Source organism: Nomascus leucogenys, chromosome 2 (assembly GCF_006542625.1).
Source record: "Nomascus leucogenys isolate Asia chromosome 2, Asia_NLE_v1, whole genome shotgun sequence".
NCBI lineage: Eukaryota > Metazoa > Chordata > Mammalia > Primates > Hylobatidae > Nomascus > Nomascus leucogenys.
In genome coordinates, this window is record NC_044382.1 from 83,174,553 (window position 1) to 83,196,086 (window position 21,534).

At 46.5% G+C, this 21,534-nt stretch overlaps 1 protein-coding gene across 1 annotated transcript in view; it reads right to left on the minus strand.

Annotated features, from left to right (window-relative positions):
- The window catches only part of VWA3A (von Willebrand factor A domain containing 3A), a 62,743-nt gene that overhangs the window by 18,329 nt on the left and 22,880 nt on the right, over window positions 1-21,534 (minus strand). Inside the window, exons 8-20 of the mRNA XM_030799895.1 lie at window positions 21,346-21,471; window positions 20,094-20,202; window positions 19,785-19,850; window positions 17,922-18,047; window positions 15,845-15,980; window positions 15,328-15,431; window positions 13,900-13,980; window positions 13,344-13,438; window positions 11,793-11,912; window positions 6,813-6,887; window positions 6,363-6,507; window positions 5,007-5,202; window positions 3,658-3,728 (exon numbers count right to left, since the gene is read on the minus strand). Coding sequence (XP_030655755.1) covers window positions 3,658-3,728; window positions 5,007-5,202; window positions 6,363-6,507; window positions 6,813-6,887; window positions 11,793-11,912; window positions 13,344-13,438; window positions 13,900-13,980; window positions 15,328-15,431; window positions 15,845-15,980; window positions 17,922-18,047; window positions 19,785-19,850; window positions 20,094-20,202; window positions 21,346-21,471 — 1,450 coding nt within the window. The remainder of the gene's footprint in view (window positions 1-3,657; window positions 3,729-5,006; window positions 5,203-6,362; window positions 6,508-6,812; window positions 6,888-11,792; window positions 11,913-13,343; window positions 13,439-13,899; window positions 13,981-15,327; window positions 15,432-15,844; window positions 15,981-17,921; window positions 18,048-19,784; window positions 19,851-20,093; window positions 20,203-21,345; window positions 21,472-21,534) is intronic.

Here is a 21,534-nt window from a genome sequence, read left to right on the forward strand (position 1 = left end):
TGAATACTTGGGGGTCTCCAACCCTCATGCCTACAAGTCACGTCAGCTATGCCTGTAGGGTAGGTGCTGTCATCTCCGCATTTTACAGATGAGGAAACCAAAGCTCTGAAGCTGTCATCACAGAGTTAACAAGAATTCTGGACAAAAATCTAGTTAACATTAAGCCCTGATCAGGCTGCACATAGCCCCACTTCTTTGTAACCTAAAGTCACATAGCACCAGATCCTGGCTGTTTGCATCCCTGTTGTTCCTCTAGATAGGATTTCTGACGTCAGAAACACAAGGCTTTTGTTTAAGAATTACTTAAGATGTTTTTCAGACCCAAATTCCAGCAAAGCAGCTGATGCCAACCAGTTTGAAGACCCCCCAGAGGAACAGGAACAGCATGAGAACACAGCTTCTTCATCTCCCCCACCCATGACTCCAGCCTGCACCCAACTAGTCAATGATCTCCTTACTTCAGCCCACTGCAAAACCCTTAAAAACCTTAACGCCAAATTCCCCAGGGAGATGGGTTTGAGGTTCCCTCCCATCTCCTTGTTTGACAGTCCTACAATTAAACTTCTTTTCTCTGCTGCAACCCAGTGTCTCTGCGCATTGACTTGCCACGCATACCTGGCAACAGATCTATTACAGTTACAGCTCTGTGAGCTTAAGGTTCTCATCTAAGGCCACCTTATCAGTGTGTAGAGAAACTTCAATTCAAACCAGGTGGGTCTGGTTCCAAAGCCAGCACCCTTCCATTCTGAGACACTGTGGCCTCCACTTGTGGGCTGGTCAGCTTGCCGCATGCCAGGGCTGATTCCAGATGCTGGCAGACTAATGGTGTAATACTCAGTGCCTTTTGCCTACCATTTTCTCAACAGCCTGACTGGTTCCCCCGCAATTATTTTCAATCAAAGCTCCAGAAGACACCATTCAAATGTAAATAAGCATCCTCTGGAAAGGTGAATTACGCAGTCATTGCCCATTAACACCAGATGGATGAGTTTATCAGATGAGGGAATGGGACTATGTGCACCCCAGGGTAAGGGATATTTATTTATTTTTTATTTATTTATTTTTTTTGAGATGGAGTCTCGCTCTGTCGCCAGGCTGGAGTGCAGTGGCATGATCTCGGCTCACTGCAATCTCTGCCTCCTGGGTTCAAGGATTGTCCTGCCTCAGCCTCCTGAACAGCTGGGATTACAGGTGCGCACCACCACACCCAGCTAATTTGTGTGTGTGTGTGTGTGTGTGTGTGTGTGTGTGTGTGTATTTTTGGTAGAGATGGGGTTTCACCATGTTAGCCAGGATGGTCTTGATCTCCTGACCTTGTGATCGGCCTGCCTCGGCCTCCCAGAGTGCTGGGATTACAGGCATGAACCACTGCACCCAGCTGGGAAGGGATATTTTAAAAGTACTAAAAGGGTCCCTTTTGGGGAAGACAGCACAGACACGCAGGGGGAGCCACAGATCTGCAGATCCAGTGGCCACAAAGGAATAGAAGATGGAGATGTGGCCCCGCCCTCCCAGGAGTCCACAATTCAGTCTGGGAAGTGAGTCCTTCTGCAAGTGGTGGAGTCCAGGAGTCTCCTTCACAGACTCCTTCACTCCACTGCCTCGACCAGGGCCTTGCTAAGTGCCCTCTGTCCATCATTGTGGCTTGAACTGCCCTAAATCTCCATCTCCAGCCATGTCTTTTCCCACCTGCCTTTAGGGTACCCTCACTTGTTATCTCGCAGGCTCCACAAACTCACCCTCGTCCCAGACCCACCTTCCGTGCACCTCTCCGTCCTTCCATGGGCTCCTCCTCCTGTTTTCTCCATCTTGGTCAATGGCCTCACTGTCTACTGGGTGCCCCAGTGAGGAGCATGGGGGTCACTTTGGATGTCTTCTCTTTCACATTGCCTGTTCAATCACTTACAAGTCCAGGGAGTTCTTCCTTAGATATTCATTGCTCCTCACGTTATCTGGCCCCTACCTACCTCTCTCATTGTATCTTGTCCTGCTCAACTCCTCTCTCTCTGAGGAAGTAACATGTTAGTGTGTCTAAACTAACTAATAGGCTAGGTCTGGTGGCTCCCGCCTTTAATCCCAGAACTTTGGGAGGCCGAGGCAGGCAGATCACCTGAGATCAGGAGTTTGAGACCAGCCTGGCCAACATGATGAAACCCTGTCTCTACTAAAAAATACAAAAATCAGTCAGGCGTGGTAGTGGGCACCCATAGTCCCAGCTACTTGGGAGGCTGACACAGGAGAATTGCTTGAACTCAGGAGGCAGAGGTTGCAGTGAGCTGAGATTGCACCACAGCACTCCAGCCTGGGCGACAGAGTGAGACTCTGTCTCAAAAAAAAACCCCCAAAACAAAAAACAAAACCCTAACCAATGACAAGGAGCAGGCCATGGAAGGTCTGGGATGGGAAGGACAGAGGAAACAGCAGGTGCAAAGGCCCTGAGCTTAGGAATGGGTTTAGCAATAACCTTGATGTGTTTAAGGAACTCAAAGGAGGCCAGAATGTGCAGCACACAGACCTAAAACCAATGGCTTCTAGGAGGCAGTCATTTCTTCTGAAGCCTTGGGTCTCAGTGGATTAGGACATGAAGATGGAAGCTGACATGAGATGAGGTGTGTCCCTCAAAAGGATGTGTTGAAGTCTGAACCCCCAGGATCTGTGCATGTGGCCTTACATAGAAATAGGGTCTTTGCAGATGTAAAGTATTGGAGTAGCGCAGGCCCTTAATCTAATCTGATTGTTGTCCATGTAAGAGGAGAAGGGATGCACCCGGAGGGAAAACAGCCGTGTGAAGACAGAAGCAGAGACTGGAGTTACGCTCCTCAAGCCAAGGAATGCCAGAGATTGCTGGTGACAAGGACTCCCTCCTTGACCAAACTTTAGCCAGGCTTCTCTAAACCATCTTCTCAATAAGGCCTTGACCTTGGCCTGCTGAACTCAGTTTTGGCAAAGAATTCTAAGTCAGTTTAGTGAGACCTGTCCCATCCTTGATATCCAATCAAGTTCTTCATCTCCCATCTGAGATATCTTTTTTTAATGATTTTTAAAAAATTCTTTAATAGAGATGAGGTTTCACCATGTTGCCGAGGCTGGTCTCAAACTCCTGGGCTCAAGCGATCAGCCCCCCTTGGCCTCCCAAAGTGCTGGGATTACAGGTGGGAGCCACTGTGCCCAGTTCTATTTTTTATGTCTAAGCCTTTTGTCTGCCTTTAGCAAGAGCTCTGTTTAACAAGAATCGTTTTACCTGTCATATTTATCCAGTTCTCTTAGTAATTTTCCATCCACTGACTCTGCTCATTGGCTATAAATCTCCAGCTATTTTGCTATTATTTAGAGTTGAGTTCAATCTCTCTCCCCTATTGCAATAGTCTTAAGTAAAGTCTTCCTTGCCATTTTAAAAGAGCAACCAGTGCAATTACAAACAAACAAACAAACAAACTCCAATTGCCACCAGAAGCCAGGGAGGGGCAAGGAAAGATTCTACCCAGAGCCTTCGGAGGGAGCCTGGCCCTGCTGACACCTTGATTTCAGACTTCCAGCCTCTGGAAGTGAGAGAATCAATGGTTGTTATTTTAAGCCACCAAGTTTGTGGCATTTATGGTAGCCCCAGGAAATGAATACAGAGGGCAGTGCAGTCACTGGCCCATGCTCAGGGCATACCTTTTGGGAGTAGTTGACAGCCTTTTCCATCTCAGACATGATGGAGTTGATGTCATCGCTCTCATAAATGCCTGGAAACAAAGCACATCGTGAGCAAGGTGAGACAGGGTGTGGATCCTGGCAAGTGTCCCCATCATCTGGATACTAGAAAGCCACCTGGAGGTGACTCGAGGGCTGGGCATGGTGGCTTACTCCTGTAATCCCAGCACTTTGGGAGGCTGAGAAGGGAGGATTGCTTGAGGTTGGGAGTTCAAGACCAGCCTGGGCAAAATAGTGAGACCCCTTCTCTATAAAAAAAATTTAAAAAAATTAGTCGGGCATGGTGGTGGACACCTGTAGTCCCAGCTGCTCAGGAGGCTGGGGTGGGAGGATTGTTTGAGTCCAGGAGGTTGAGGCTGCAGTGAAGTATGATGGCACCACTGCACTCCAGCCTGGGTGACAGAGGGAGACCCTGTCTCTAAAAAAAATATTGCTTTGTGTACCATGTACAACTATCTTGCCAACCATGTGCTGTGAACATACCACCCTTCGAAAAACAATCTAAGGGATGTTTAGGGTGCCTTCTAGTCTGACATTCTATGACATTCTAAATTATATATTTTTTTAATTTTTAATTTTTTTTGTAGAGGCAGAGTCTTGCTATGTTGCCCAGGATGGTCTTGAACTGGCCTCAAGCAATCCGCTCGCCTCAACTTCCAAAGTGCTGAGATTACAGGTGTGAGCCACCACCTGACCCATAATATGCTTTTAGAGTTTTACTTCTTCTTCTTCTTCTTTTTTTTTTTTTTTTTTTGAGACAGAGTCTTGCTCTGTCACCCAGGCTGGAGTGTAGTGGTGTGATCTCTGCTAACTGCAACCTCTGCTTCCTGTGTTCAAGCGATTCTCTTGTACCTCAGCCTCCCGAGTAGCTGGGACTACAGGTGTGTGCCATCACACCTGGCTAATTTTTTTGTATTTTTAATAGAGATAGGGTTTCATCATGTTGGCCAGGCTGGTCTCAAAGTCCTGATCTCGAGTGATCTGACCGTGTTGGCCTCTCAAAGTGCTGGGATTGTGGGTATGAGCCACTGTTCCTGGCCTAATTTTTTTAACTTAAAAAAATTGCAGTAAAATACACATAACATCAAACTTACTATTTCAATCATTTAAAAGTGTACAATTCAGTGGCATTAAGTACATTCATATTGTTGTGCAACCATCACTGCTATCTTCAGAGGAACAGTTTTACATTTTAAAATGTGATTTTCACAAGCTGCTTTTCTGGAATACATCTGTGGTCTAAGGGAGCTATGCTGGTGCTGAGACAACTGTTTGGAATGAGCCGAAGGGATGAGGAAACACTCATGTACCTGTGTCTCCAAACCAGTGGAAGCGGCCACCTGCAGCCTGGGTGACCTCCTTGTAGGCAGCGGCCGTGTCAGTGCGACTGGCATAGCAGGCAGGGGGTGTGGTGTCCATCTTTGGCTCGCCCACGTAGAATAGACACACGTTCAGCTGGAGGTCGCAGCCGCCACAGGCCTCGGCCATGTAGGCGCTGAGTGTAGGCTGGTGGGGAAGAGAAGGTAGGAGGGGCCAGCAGCTGAGGGCCTTGAAGCTGTGGGGCTCTGGGCAGCCCAGCCTGGCCATGTTTCTCCAGGGCCTTCTCTGTGCCTGGTCCAGCCCTTGGCACGAGGATGGAAAGAGATGAGCCTGGGTTGCAGTTTTTCTCAATATTTTAACAGAGTGTGGTTGGGGAGCTGGACCTGAGAGCCTCCTGATACCAGGCATGTTCTAGACCAGTAGCATCCACATCCCCTGGAAGCCTGCTAGAAATGCAGATTCCCAGGCCCCATCCCAGACCTACTGAACCAGGATCTGCACTATGTATGTATGTGTGTATGTTTTTTAAAGAGACAGGGTCTCGCTCTGTTGCCTAGGCTGGAGTGCAGGGGCATAAACATATCTCGCTGCAGCTTTGACCTCCTGGGCTCAAGCAATCCTTCTGCCTCAGCCTCCTAAGTAGCTGTGACTACAGGCACATGTCACCACACCTGGTTAATTTTTTTTTTTTTTGAGACGGAGTTTCGCTTTTGTTGCCCAGGCTGGAGTGCAATGGCATGATCTCAGCTCACCGCAACCTCCCCCTCCAGGTTCAAGCAATTCTCCTGCCTCAGCCTCCCGAGTAGCTGGGATTACAGGCATGTGCCACCACACCCGGCTAATTTTGTATTTTTAGTAAAGATGGAGTTTCTCCATGTTGGTCAAGGTGGCCTCAAACTCCTGACCTCAGGTGATCTGCCTGCCTCGGCCTCCCAAAGTGCTGGGATTACAGGCATGAGCCACTGTGCCTGGCTACATCTGTTTAATTTTTTAAATTTTATTTTTGTAGAGATGGGGTCTTGTTGCTATGCTGTCCAGGCTGGTCTCGAGCACCTGAGCTCAAGCGATCCTCCCACCCCAGCCTCCTGAGTAGCTGGGACTACAGGCATGTGCCACCATGACAGGTTATTTTTAAAATTTTTGTAGAAATGTGGTCTCACTATGTTGCCCAGCCTGGTCTCCAGGGCCTGCATTTTAACAGCATCCTTAGGTGCTTGTCTATACATTAAAGTTTGAGAAGCACTGGTTTAGAAATCATGCGGCAGAAACCTTGGCAAGGTATCCACCTGGGGGAAGACGGATGAGGTCACAAAGGGTAATGGACACCCAGGACGTGGCCTACCCACCATGTCCTGGTCGGGGATGCCCCCAGTGAAGAGGTAGATTCCCTGCGATTGGTGTTTGTCTTTGTCCTTGAAGTCCACTTCCACAGCCTTCCGCAGGGCACTGAGAATGTTCCTGCTGCCCCGACACCGCAGGTTCAGGGCCCACCTGGGGAGGCAGAGATGGCCATGCTGAGGGTCATTGGCCCATGCCTAGGGCATACCTTTTGGGAGTAGTTGAGAGCCTTTTCCATCTCAGATGTGATGGAGTCGATGTCATCACTCTCATAAAGTGAAGACGGCCAGGTTGGGAGAGCAGCAGACAGAAGGAAGCTGTTTTCTGATTTCTGCCCATGGCTGTTTGAGGTCAGGGACTCTAGAGGGCTACTTCCTGGTGGAGAGGGGGACAGAGAAAACGATGCCTGCAAACCTTCCCTCAGACACAGCCCCACGAAGTCTCTGCCCATCACCTACCTCCAGGCACTTTGTAAATTGTTGTGACTCACGGGAACCATCTCAGGCCTCCAGCTTTCAATTGTGCTTCCAAACCTTTAAGAAGCAAAGAGAGTTCATTCTTAGGCTGGGGGAGGTCCACTTGGCGGCCCAGCTCTTTGGGCTTTGTAGGCTTTTAGCGAGGACAAAATTCTGATGAGATCCCCTGAAATGTGAGGATGTCACTGGCCTGGGCCAGGCATGAGATTTCCTTGTGGGTCATATGTCCCAACATACTTCAGCCAAGATACAGCATGAGCCAGCATTGGTCAGCTTCCTTTCTGAAGCGTTGAGCTATGGCATGTGGCCCCCTCTTTAACCTCCCCTAGCATGGCTTCTCTCACTGCACATTTCCCCTCCCTGTCCATACTATAGTTTTTTTTTTTCTTAAATACACATCTATGTAATCAACAGGATTTGGTAAAGAAAAAAAATACACCTCTAGCCTGGGCAGTATAGCAAGACCCCATTTCTACAAAATAAAAAAAATTAGCTGGGTATAGTGGCACATGTCTGTCGACCTAGCTACTTAGGAGGCTGAGGTGGGAGGATCATTTGAGTCCAGGAGGCTGAGGCTGTAGTGAGCTATGATTGTGCCACTGCATTCCAGCCTGGGCAACAGAGCGAGATCCTATCTCAAAAAACAAACAAACCCCCAAGTCCAGAAAACCCACATTGTCTCATTTGTCCTGTAAGACAGAATTTAAGATCCTTGAGAAGAGGATTTATACCCTTTATGAAGGAAAAGTTGTCCCCTCTCTAGTTTGAGATTAATTCCTCCACCTGGCCTTTGACCTCATCATCACCCATCTCTTCTGAGACTTTGCCCCACAGTTCCTCCCTCACATCCACACATGCCCAACTTCTCTCCACCTCCCTCTGCCCCCGCGCCTCTCTACCTGTTTCAGACTCTCTATACTTAACAAGAACAACCTCCTTCCACTGGGAAGCTACTCTATGAGTGACTTCGCTCTTTCCTCTTTCCCCTTGTGGACAAGCTCCCTGGAAACACAATATACCACCCCTTCCTCACCTCCTCAACCCATTGCAGTCAAACTTCCACCCTGGGGGCGTTCCCTGGTAGAGATGAACAATGAATGCCCTCCATTCCTCCACCAGTGGAAATATATCCCTATTATTGTTGGATAATAAATCTGGGTTCAAGTGATTCTTATGCCTCAGCCACTGGAGTAGCTGGGATTACAGGCCTGTACCACTGAGACCCACTTATTTTTGTATTTTTAGTAGAGACGGGGTTTTCAGCACGTTGGCCAGACTGGTCTCGAACTCCTGGCCTCAAGTGATCCACCTGCCTCGACCTCTCGAAGTGCTGGGATTACAGGAGTGAGCCACCGCGCCTGACCTTCAGGTACTCCTTTATAGCAGTGCAGGAATGGACTAACATAGCATCCCAACACCTTTCTCTCGTTTTCCTCCCACCTCTCTGGGTTCTTATTTCTTGTGTTCCTTTGGTGGTTCCCTTCTTTTGCCCACCCTTCAAATGCTGGTGTCTTGCAAGTGCTGCCTTTGATTGTCTTCTCTCTCCCCTTCGCATCTCCACAGGCGCGATCCCTGCACTACCATTTATTTCATTCCTATAATCAAAATGCTGATGGCTCAAAACCCTTTATTTCTTGGCTAGGTCTCCTCACTGGAGCTCCTCCTCCTCTTAATGATCTCCAAACTCTTGAGTGTCTCAGACTCGGGATGTTTAAAACCATCTTTCCCTTCAGAGATCTGTTCTTCTTGGGACATCATCTTCTCTTCACCATTCTTTCACCCCCTACAGCCAGTGATTCTAACTCCCCAAAATCTCTTCCATGAACCTCTTTCTTTCCTTTTTTTTTTTTTTTTTTGAGATGGAGTCTCGCTCTGTTGCCCAGGGTGGAGTGCAGTGGTGTGATCTCGGCTCACTGCAAGCTCCACCTCCCGGGTTCATGCCATTCTCCTCCCTCAGCCTCCCTAGTAGCTGGGACTACAGGTGCCCACCACCACGCCCGGCTAATTTTTTGTGTTTTTAGTAGAAACGGGGTTTCACTGTGTTAGCCAGGATGGTCTCGATCTCCTGACCTTGTGATCCGCCCGCCTCGGCCTCTCAAAGTGCTGGGATTACAAGCCACTGTACCCAGCCTCCATGCACCTCTTTCTTGATTAACTTTTATTTTGGGCTCAGGGGTACGTGTGCAGGTTTGTTACATAGGTAAACTCCTGTCATGGGGGTTTGTTATATAGATTATTTCATCACCCAGGTATTAAGCCTAGTACCCATCAGTTATTTTTCCTGATCTCCTTCCTCTCACCCTCACCCTCTATAGGCCCCCAGTGTGTGTTGTTCCCCTTTATGTGTCCATGTGTTTTCATCATTTAGCTCTCACTTATAAGTGAGAACATGCTGTATTTGATTTTCTATTCCTGTGTTAGTTTGCTAAGGATTATGGCCTCCAGCTCCATCCATGTTCCTGCAAAGAACATGATCTCATTCTTTTTTATGGCTGCATAATATTCCATGGTATATGCGTACCACATTTTCTGTATCCAGTCTACCACTGTTGGGCATTTACATTGATTCCATCTCTTGCTATTGTGAATAGTGCTGCAATGCACATATACGTGCATTTGTCTTTATGATAGAATGAGTTATATTCCTTTGGGTATGTACCCAGGGATGGGATTGCTGCTTTGAATGGTAGTTCTGTTTTTAAGTCTTTGAGGAATCTTCACACTGCTTTCCACAATGGTTGAACTAATTTACACTCCCACCAACTGTGTAAGTGTTCCTTTTTCTCTGCAACCTCGCCAGCACCTGTTATTTTTGGCTTTAATAATGGCATTCTCACTGGCCACGCACTCTTTCTTCCATTCACATTGCCTTGGCTCAAGCCCACTCAACACTAGCGCAGGCAATTGCAAGAGTCAAACTGGTCTCTTCCCTCCAGTATTACATCCCTTCAGTTCCCCCTTCACAGCATTGCTTGAGCATTTGAAGACACAAACCCGATCGTATTTGTACCTTGCTTGCAATCCTCCAGTGCCTTTATATCCTGTAGCACAGGAAACTCATGAGCATGGCCTATATCAATCCTCCATCACCTGGTTTTTCTGTCATGCACAATCTCTGCCTCTCAGCCCCATATCCATGCTGAACTACCTGATGGTCCCTAAGGTTCTATCATACCTCACGCCTCTGCTCATGCTGTTGCCTCTACCTGGAACACCCTTTCTCCCTAGGACCCCATCATTCCCAGGTGCTAGGCAAACATCTACTCATTCATCAAGACTCAGTGAAAGGGGCACTTACTCCAGTAAGATGTCCTGAGCCTACTCCACCCAGGTGGAATGGACTGATCCTGCCACTGATACCTTGCAGTCCCATACCTAGCTATCTACTCATTTCTATAGAAAACGCTTAACAGCACTTCTTAACATCCCTGTCTCCCACTATTAGGCCATGAGTTCCTTGAGGATGAGTTTTGTGTGTCTTCATGTCCATCTCCCCAGCGCCTGGCACAGGGACTGGTTCATGGCAGATTGTCAATGAAACATTGCTGAATGAATGAATGCGGAGATAAATAAATAAAATTCCTTATCTATAATGTTACCATAAACATTTTTATGTAGAGTTTATTAGGGAATGATTGGGCTCTAGTACAGAATAATATCTAATACTAACTGTTGACTTAATAGGTTTAGAAAATGCCCTATTTGGTGTGAGGTTGTATAAAAATCTACACTTTAAGTGGGTTCCTTTTCTCTCTTTCTTCCCTTATTAGTTAAAATAGTATGCAATTTTAAAAACTATATATAGTTTTTATGGCTGAGCTCAGTGGCTCAAGCCTGTAATCCCAGCACTTTGGGAGGCCGAGGCAGGCGGATCACTTGAGGTTAGGGGTTCAAGATCAGCCTGGCCAACATGATGAAACCCCGTCTCCACTAGAAATACAAAGATTAGCCAGGTGTGATGGTGTGTGCCTGTAGACTCAGCTACTTGGGAGGCTGAGGCAGAAGAATTCTTGAACCTGGGAGGAGGAGGCTGCAGTGAACTTAGATCAAGCCACTGCACTCCAGTCTGGGCAACAGAGCGAGACTCCATCTCAAAACAAAAACAAAAACAAAAACAAAAACAAACTATATATATATAGTTTTTAAATTAAAAATGCTAGATATGTACTATATTTAATTATATATAATATATAATTTTAAAACTATATTAACATTTTACAACTATATATACTATATATGATTTTAAAACTATATATAATTTAAAAACTATATATAATTTTGAAGTTCAAATCTTCAAAACCTCTCTGATCTTTGTTGTATTTAATTCTAAACTATACAGTTTTAAAAATTGCATACCATTTATATATATATACACATAATTAAATGTATACATATAATTTGATTTATTTATTAAAACACAGATGGAGTCTCACTATGTTGCCCAGGCTCGTCTCAAACTCCTGGATGCAAGCGATCCTCCTGTCTCGGCCTCCCAAGGTGCTGAGATTACAGGCGTGAGCCACTGCACCTGGCCAAATTTATATATACCATTTTAATTTAAATTCAGAATTGGAATCCTAAATGTTTGAAAAGGTGTGGCTTGCTGGAGCCAGGCTGAGGACTGAGACTAGGGCATGGCTGGGATCCTCCCTTTCCTCTTTTGCCTACTTCGTCTTGGAAGCCAAATGAGCCAATGGGCTGAATTACTTTATCCTGGTTGATCAAGTGGTGTGTTATGGGGTCACTTATCACCTTCGCCCCAGTAGGACAGTCCTGCAACCATTTAATTATTCAATGTCCCAAACAAGATCATCCAAATCAGATAAACCGATGGCTATCCTAGGAGGCCGGGTGACCATGACGTCAATATCTATCGTCCAGCAACGTCCAAAGCCTCAGCCCAATGACGGCATCCAGACACACACGACCCACCCTTGCCCCCAGGAGCCAGGAGACACGTACGCGATGAGGTTGAAGTAGTCCTTGTTGGATAACTGCTCCTCCAGCAGCAGCCGCAGGGAGTGCTGGATATGAATAATGTACATGGAATTGGTCGCAGAGATATCGAGCAGTACAACCACCCTAAAAGGAAACACGAGCTTTAAGAGGAGAACCGAATCTCTGAGATAATGTTTATTTTGTTCCATTTTACTATTTAAAGTTTTTTTCCAGGGGAATTTTGCATGCCAGATTCGTAGCTGGCCAAAATCTTCTCTGTGGTTTGAGGCCAACAGAGGTAGGCTTACAATGGTAGATTAAGGGGGTCATGGAACCCCCCTTCTCTCCCAGGAGATGCTTTAATGGAATAAAGCCTTATGGTGGAGATGGTTTAAGGGGTAGGGGCTGCATATAATGATTTTCATAGATTTATTTTAAAGAATTAGCATTCAATATTTTTATAGGTCAGAATATGAAAAATATATATATATATATTGCCTTAGGCAAGTCACAAAACCTCTCTGATCTTTGTTTAAGTAGTTTAACCATAAAATACTTGTGAGACTCGTCATAGGGTTGCTTCAAGAACAAGATTACATAATAGATGTATAGTGGTCAGGTGCAGTGGCTCATGCCTGCAATCCCAACATGATGGGAGGCTGAGGCAGGAGCATCGCTTGAGGCCAAGAGTTTGAGACCAGCCTGGGCAACATAGCGAGACCCTGTCTCTAATAATAATAATAATAATAATAATAGATACATAGTATTACAAAATATAATACTTTGTAAATATGAATTCATCAAACAAGGTATGGAATCTTAATAATGGCTGTAATAGATAACTATTGTTTCTCCCAACTCAGCATCCATTACCTCATCTGGCAACAGCATCCTGATTTTCCTTTGGGGAAACACCTCTGCCTCTATCAGTCAATTTGAGTTGAGTGAAGCTGAGCCCACTCCAAGCTTCAGGGATGGGTATTTGACCCTGGCCAATCAGAACATCACACCTCTGGCTGAGTGGGAGGATTTATTCATCCATGACCAATTTGGTCTGGCCAGGGAGGAAGTGTGATTTTTTTTTTTTTTTTTTTTTTTTGGTAGACGCAGGGACTCGCTCTGTTGCCCAGGCTGGAGTACAGTGGCACGATCATAGCCCACTGCAGCCTTGAACCCTTGGGCTCAAGCGACCCTCCTGCCCCTGCCTCAGCCTCCTAAGTAGCTGGGACTACAGGTGTACACCACCATGCCCAGCTAATTATTTTATTTTTTTAGAGACAGGGTATCACTATGTTGCCCAGTCTGCTCTCAAACTTTTGGCCCCAAGCGATACTCCTGCTTTGGCCTCCCAAAGTGCTGGGATTTCAAAAATGCTCAGTGACACAGTGATGACATTATTGACATAAATGATGGTGGTGGTGACTTTTTCCTCCTCTGGGGGTTCTGCTGAGAGATTCCCAATCCCTAATCTAAGTGATGGCTTCTGATGCTACCAACAGGGAATTCATGAGTCAGATAAACATCATGTCACACACCAGACCCACGAAGGATAAGAACCCTGCTTAAGAAAGGTACCTTTTTTCACAGACAGTGCCCCAGATTCTTCTGCTGGCCAGGGAAAGCCACTCGATCCGCCTCTTGTACATCCGCATAGCTCTGCTGAGCTGTTTCTGCAGAAATGTGGGCCACAGTGAGCAGCTGCTCGAAGGCTGAGCAACCAAGGGGCCTGAGGGGAAGTACGTGTACCTGGGTGGGCTTCAGGGAATGGTGTGTCAAGTGCCTGGGAATCCAGGCAGTATAATCATTCTACTAAATCATGGGCAAATTTGCCATAAGACCAGGAAGGGAAGAGTCACACGATATTTCATTGCATCAAATGGGGGAGGAAGCAGATCTTTCCCCAGAGGATTAGAGGTTTTTTTTTTTTTTTTTTTTTTTTTTTTTTTGGCATTGAGGTCCCTGCTTGGGGAGGAGGTGGCCAAAGCTCTAGGGGGCCTGTAGGTGGAGCACACAGTCCCTCTTAACAAGAGGGAGTTTAGTCAATGGCTTGGTGACTCCATAGCCCAGAGAACCTTCCTCCCGTCCCCACTTTCTGCACCCCATTTTCTGATGGATTGAACCCATCACTGACCTGGTACTCATAGAGGAAGGGTGGGTCCACATGAATGTTCTTCACTGTCCCGTCGTGCCATTCAAATTGTATCATTGCCTTCTGTACTCAGGCACAGGCAGGAGGGTGAGCAGGTGAACAGAAGTACATGTAGTTTAATTTGGGCACTGGTTCTCCAAATCAGGTGCAGGAGAGGGAAGTGGGCTCTGAACACATTTGAGGTTGGATTGAACTCCTTCCCACATCTCCACCACACCGCCCCCCACCCCAATACCACCACCACCAGGTCATTGCCTTGTCTGGAACTGGAAGTAGAGAGCCTTAGAGAGAGTGATCCCCGGAATGGACCATGCCTGGGAGGCTTTTCTGAGCATCAGAGTCATGAAGATATGGTTGGAGGTTTTAGTAATAGAGAGCAGTTGGAGACCTTAAAATATACTGGCCATAGCTTCTTAGGTTTGGGAACCTAGACAGACCTTCACAGATGCTTTGAAAATCCAATTTGTTCATCCTGTTTTTTCATCCTCCACCAAGTCAACATATCCATCTCTCTATCACTCCATCCATCTAGTCATTCTTCCATGCACTGCTAGACCTACATGTCCCTTACTCCTCTCTCTTCCTTTCAGTCTTCCATTTTTCTGTTATCTTTCTATTCACCTATTATTCCTTCCTTCCATTTCTCCATCCTTTCACTCCTCCATCCTTACTTTAATTTATACTTCCATTCTTTCATTTGTCCTTTATTCCATTTTGTTATCCATCCTTCCATTTTTCCCTTTTATCCTTCCATCTGTTCAAATTTCCATCCATTCACCCATCCATGCATCCATGCATCCATCCACACATCCATTTATCCATCCACCCACCCATCCATCCATCCACTCATCCATCCATCCACTCATCCATTTACCTATCCATCCATCCACTCACGTTTCTACTCATTCATCATTCTTTTCCTTCTTCTTGCCATCCTTCCTTCCAACTACCTTCTCAGCCATCCAGTAAACATTCATTGATTTCCTACTCATACTAAACATGGGGGATAGAGAGTTAAGAAGAACTTTCCCTCTTTGTACTTCATACTTGATGGGGATTTAAATATGTAAAAATTCACGCATTAACCCTTTATGGGAGCAATAGCAGAAGTCTGCATTAGGTACAGTGAGGACATAAAGGGAGCGTCTGTCCTGTCTGAGTTGGGAGGAGAAAACCTTCATGGAGGAAGTGACCGTGGTACCTGATTTATCCCTCTTGCCCCATCTCCCAAGTTCAATTTTCAGATCTTTGAAAACCAACAGCTACAGTGGATTTGATGTGCATTCTAGGGTCCTGGGTGGGAAGCCTGAATCCCTGGTGATTCTTATCACCAGAACATTTAAGAAAGTGGGAAAAACCACAAGGGAGCTCTCCTGCAGAGGACTGGAGAGAATTATGAATCTGAATTACCTCATGGATAGTCGATGATACCGTTTTCTGGAGAATAGGTACAAATTCCTCCACAGGAGAGAATGCGTTGGGTGCCAGGACCTGATATAGACTTAATTTCTTGGCTGAAAAAATAAATTGTGAGGTTGGAGGCACTGCCTGGGAAGCTCCAAAGGGTTCAAGCCTTTTATTTTTTTGAGACAGGGTTTTGCTCTGTCACCCAGGCTGGAGTGCAGTGGCACAATCATAACTCACTGCATCCTCAAACTCCTGGGCTCAAAGTATTCTCCTGGCTCAGCCTACCTGAGTAGCTGGGACTATAGGTGCATACCACCAAGCCCAGCTAATTTTATTTTTTTATAGAGACGGGGTCTTGCTATGTTGCCTAGGTTGGTCTCAAATCCCTGGCCTCAACTGATCCTTCCTTCCTGGCTTCCCAAAGTGCTGGGATTGCAGGTGTGAGCCACCGTGCCCAGCCAGATTCAAGCCTTTTAGTCAGTCACCTGTTTCCTGGGTTCTGCCCTCTTTGGAGATTTACCTTTCAGACCGTTGACCCTAAGCCACTCTGCAGAAGTCTTGTCCAAGTTTGGAAACTCAATGGTGAGAGGAGCGTCATGCTTTGGGGGTTTAGGCAAGAGGCTTACGAGTGGCCCATTTGTAATCTCTGTGGAAATCTAAATTAAATGAGAAAGCCCTCATTACAAAATCATATTTTAGAGCTGAAAAGTCCTCAGTCTTCACCCTCCACCCAGTCAATGCAAGTGGAGCATCTCAAACACTCCCTGGTAGATTAAAGGCAGTTTTGCCTTTCCCTTCCATCATCCCCTCTCCTTCTCTGGAGATTTCTGGTATTTCCAGGGGAAGAGGGAGGAGTACCTAGCAACTCGCTTGCTCTCACAGTGGCCCATGCTCCAGGATCCTTCCCTAACCTTACCATGAAGATCAGCACCATGGACTCCAAGATGACAGGTCACCCCTAAAAACTCCTGCAGCGAATCGCTTAGTGAGCCCCCACCTGGCCACCCTGTGGCCACACTTGCAAAGCAAAGAACTGAGGCTCTAAGAAGTTAAATTACATAGCGAATGTATAAGTAAAACATAGAACAGCAAGTCCCAAACTTCAGAGATTTGAGCACTGCCTTCATGAATTTTGCTATATCTGAGTACTACTGTATTATTAATATTTTAAGAATCAATATGTAACATTAATGCTTTTTAGTTATTAATTTTCTTTAATTTTAAAAATTCAATCGCTTTCACAATTTTAGAAAGAAGATCTATGATGACCATAATGAGCTAGTTTTAAATAGATACCATTTAAAAAATACATTAATCCATGCACCACCTAAAATCATCTTGCAAACTACGAGTAGTACATGCACTTCATTTTGGGAAACTCTTGGCAAGGTTTTGGGTCTTAGACCTGTGTTCAGTCCAAACTCAATCTATTTCTATCTCTGCAATCTTAGGCAAGTTATGTAACCTCTTAACTTTGGTTTCCTCATCTATAAAAAGTAATAATATACTTACCTCAGAATGTTAAGATAAAGCATTTAAATAATTGAACATTGTGCCTATCTCATAATGAGGAGTTAATACATGAGAACTATTATAATTCTTTTCTTTTTTTTTCGATGGAGTCTTGTTCTGTTACCCAAGCTGGAGTGCAGTGGCACTATCTAGGCTCACTGCAACCTCTGCCTCCTGGGTTCAAGAGATTCTCTTGAGTCAGCCTCCCACGTAGCTGGGATTATAGGTGCCTGCCACCATGGCTCGCTAAGTTTTGTATTTTTAGTAGAGACAGGGTTTCACCATGTTGGCCAGGCTGGTCTTGAACTCCTGACCTCAAGTGATCCACCTGCCTCAGCCTCACAAAGTGTTGAGATTACTGACGTGAGCCATCACACCTGGCCAAGAACTATTATAATTCTAATACTAATTGTTATTATTGTATTTATATATTTTCAAAATTCTTTTTTGAGACAGGGCCTCACTCTGTTGCCCAGGTTGGAGCGCAGTGGTGCCATCATGGCTCACTGCAGCCTCGATCTCCCAGGTTCAATCATCCTCCCACCTCAGCCTCCTGAGTAGCTGGGACTACAGGCACATGCCATTGTGCCTGGCTAATTTTTAAATTTTTTGTAGAGACGGTGTTTTGCCATGTTGCTCAGGCTGGTCTTGAATGCCTGGACTCAAGCGATCCTCTGGCCTTGGCCTCCCAAAGCACTGGGATTTCAGGTGTGAGCCATGGCTGAGGTGAGAATGACTCTCTTCAAGGCAGCCTATTCTGGGTGGTTGAGGTTTTCATCATTCTCCAAACTGGGGGTAAGGGAGGGGACAGTGACAGGACAGAGGGGGCGGCAGGAGCCTGCTGGTCTTTCTCTGAAATAAATTTTACGGTTAGTAAATCCACCAGAATCTTTCTGGCACCATGGTGGGCCCACCCAGCCCACCCAACTCAGAACTCTGAGGTGCAATGGAGGGTGGGCCTTGCCTTGTTTCAATTTTAGGAAGTGACGGGCAGCTGTGCGTTCTATGAACAGGTGAGAAAGGGGAACAAGGCCAGCTGAGTGCTGCTGGGAGAAGGCCCCACAATTGACACTCGCACCACCTACCTCCTCCATGGTGCAGGTGAGCGCCTCACAGGGGCTGCTGTGCTGCAGGGCTTGCACATGGCTGAGGAGGCTCTGGGCCTTCTGAATTTCTGCCAGGAGCTCATCCATGTCCCGGCTGGTGTAGAGCTGAGGGTGGCAAGAGCAATCAGACATCCGGAATCACTTGGCTACCTGCAGGGGCCAACCCAGGAAGGGGCAAGCAGCCAGGCCAGTGCCCAGGCAGAGGGTCAGACTCTCTCCACCAGGCCTTATACACTGGGACCCATGTGCCAGACAGAGCCTGCAGACGTGCTGTGCTCCGTTTGTGCAATTCGCCTGCTGTGTTTTGTTTGTTTGTTTGTTTGCTTGTTTTGACGGAGTCTCGCTCTGTCGCCCAGGCTCGAGTGCAGTGGCGCGATCTCGGCTCACGGCAAGCTCCGCCTCCCGGGTTCACGCCATTCTCCTGCCTCAGCCTCCCCAGTAGCTGGGACTACAGGCACCCGCCACCACGCCAGGCTAATTTTTTGTTATTTTTAGTAGAGACAGGGTTTCACCATGTTAGCCAGGATGGTCTCGATCTCCCGACCTTGTGATCTGTCCGCCTCGGCCTCCCAAAGTTCTGGGATTACAGGTGTGAGCCACTGCACCCAGCCTGGCCTGCTGTGTTTTAAAACAATTGAAGAGTTTTCTAACTGTAAAGGTGTAAAGAAACACTTTACACGCACTAGGATGGCTATAATGATAATAATTATTTATTTATTTTATTAGTATTTTTAGAGAAAGGGTCTTGCTCTGTCACTCGGGCTAGAGTGTAGTGGTGCAATCATTGGTCACTGCAGCCTCAAACTCCTGGGCTCAAGTGATCTTCCTGTGTCAGCCTCCTGAGTAGCTGTGACTATAGCCATGTGCTACCACACCAGGCTAATTTTTAAATTTTTTGTAGAGATGGGCTGTCACTATATTGCCTAGGCTAGTCTCAAACTCCTGGCCTCAAATGATCCTCCTGTCTCGGCCTTCCAAAGCACTAGGATTACAGGCATGAGCCACCATGCCTGGTCAAGCCACAGGTTTTAAGATAAAATATTTCTTAAACCAGTCAGTTTCAGTCATTTACTTTACCTTTCTAACTTCTGTAGTCTGAGTCACCTACAGACAGAGTCTAGATGATGAGGTATCAAGATAGAGTGCTGCCTGAGCTTGGCTCCCTGCTATGAAAAGCAGGGACCTTGTGACCTTTGAATTCACTTGTGAGATGCAAACACTCATTTACTCATGGTTATTAATGGTAGGCAAGACACAGCCCGGGAGCGACCAGATGATTGCATTCTTAATCTTCCAAATGGATCTACACACATGTTTGCTAATTGTTGCCTCCCTTGTGAACACAGAGTGGCTGATGTCTAGTTATTAACTGGGACAAGGACAGTAATGGATGGATCAGTACAGAATGGATTGCTCATTTCACTCTGCAGTGGGTCCCCTGCAGTAGCAGGATTTGATCAAGGAGAGAAAATCAAGGCAATTCAGACTTAGTGCTTTGGTGGGAGCAGAGCTAGGCTGGGGCCTACATTAACGGCAACTGGAGAGAGACTGAGGATTCATTCTGCAGGCAGGGCTTTAAAAGGCCTCTGGGCTCCCAGGCATGCAATCAATGCATCATACGGGCTGACCAAAGCATCTCCTGTGACTTCAGGTTGTCCCTGGACTTCCCACATATTCATTCTAACCTGATTTTACCTGTGTAACCTCATTGAATACAGGTGGGGACAGGGAGAAAAGGAGAAACAAGTGCATAGTGCAGTCCTGGCCCAGATCTCCTGGGTACAACCTTGGAGGCAGACAAGGAGAGAAGAAGAGGGGCCATGTGTTGGCAGAAGGGCTTACCTCCATCTTTGGGCTGTAGCAGTGGTAGGAGCCCCTAACAGCTTCTGCAAGGTTCTTCAGGACAGCCTGCAGGGATGAGGCCAGGGTCAGCCCTCACTAGGTCAACACCAATACTCCAGTAAGCCTTCTCCTTGACTGAACCTCCCAATTACCCAAAGCTTCCCATTTTACCAAAGGGAGAACCAGGCACAAGGACAGGTGCATTCTGGTCCACAGCTTGGGGGCCTGTCCAAGCACGAGGCCTCAAAGGCCAGCCCAGCTTACTACCGCCAAAGCCAAGGGACACCTCAGAGAATCTCGGGCACTCACAGGGGGCATCTGATCATCGCATCTGTAGGTGATGAAGTGGATGATGAGGTCTCTTCCGATGGTGGACTGCTGGATGTAGTCAGACAGGATTTCAGAAGGCTGATCTGGGCTGTGGAGAAGGCAGAAGAGAAGTGGGCACCCCAGGTAAGACCACTTTGAGAATATTCCAGAGCAAAATGGTAATTCCCAAGGAACATCTACCCATTCTTAACTGGTCACCTGTGTCCCAGGCCACTTGTGTGGGATGCAGGGCTAGGTGGACTGCAGGGCTAGGTGGGCAGCAGGCCTGTCTGCCCTCTGCCTCCTCTGCAGATGGGTGGCCTGTGACCATAGTCCTTCCCTCGTGTGTGTGTGAAGAGTCATAGTTGATGATCTTTTCTCTTTCTTTCCCTTTTTCTTTTCTTTCTCTCTCTTCCTTCTTTCCTTCCTTCTCCTCTCTCTCTTCCTCTTTCTTTCCTTTTTCTCTTTCGTTTTCTTTTTCTGTCTTCCTTTCCTTCCTCTCTTTCTTTTTCTTTCTTTCTCTCTTCCTTCCTTTTTCTCTCTTCATTCTTTCCTTCCTTCCTTTCTCTTTCTTTCCTTCCTTCTTCCTCTTCCTTCTTTCCTTCCTTTCTCTTTTCTTTCTTTGTTTCTCTTTCTTTCTTCCTTTTTTTCTCTCCCCTTTCTTTCTCTCTCTTTTTCTTGTTTCTTTCTCTTTCTTTCTCTCTTTCTCTCCTTCTTTCTGCCTGTGACTGCGATCCTTCCCTCATGTATGTGTGAAGAGTCATGCTTGCTGATCTTTTCCCTTCCTTCCTTCCTTCCTTCCTTCCCTCCTTCCTTCCTTTCTTTCTCTTTCTCTCTCTCTCTCTCCCTCCCTCCCTCCTTCCTTTCCTTCCTTCCTTCCTTCCCTGGGTCTCATTCTGTTGCCCAGGTTACAGGGCAGTGGAACAATCATAGCTTACTGCAGCCTTAAACTCCTGGGCTCAAGCAGTCCTCCTGCCTCAACCTCCCAAGTAGCTGGGACTACAGGTGCACACAACCATGACCAGCTAATTTTGTTTTGTTTTGTTTTGTTTTGTTTTAGAGATAGGGTCTCACTGTGTTGCCCAGACTGGTCACAAACTCCTGGCTTCAAGCAATCCTCCTGCCTCGGCCTCCCAAAGTGCTGGGATTACAGGCATGAGCCACTGTGACCAGCCAATCTTTTCTCAAAAAGTGGTTTGGTTCTTCAGTCCTTTTCATGTTGCATGTCACCTGCTTAGGAAAGAAGACCTACCAGCTTCTCATGATGGCCACCAGGGAATCCAGCCCCTTGAGAGTGAAGATCTTCTTCAGAGCTTGTAGCAGATTGCTGCCTCCATCAGGCTGCAGTGTCTTTACCCAGAGCTTAAGTTCCTGGAGGCTGGGGGAAGACAACAACAGCAACCTAATTATAAGACTGTTTGTATTTAATTTCATTTTAATT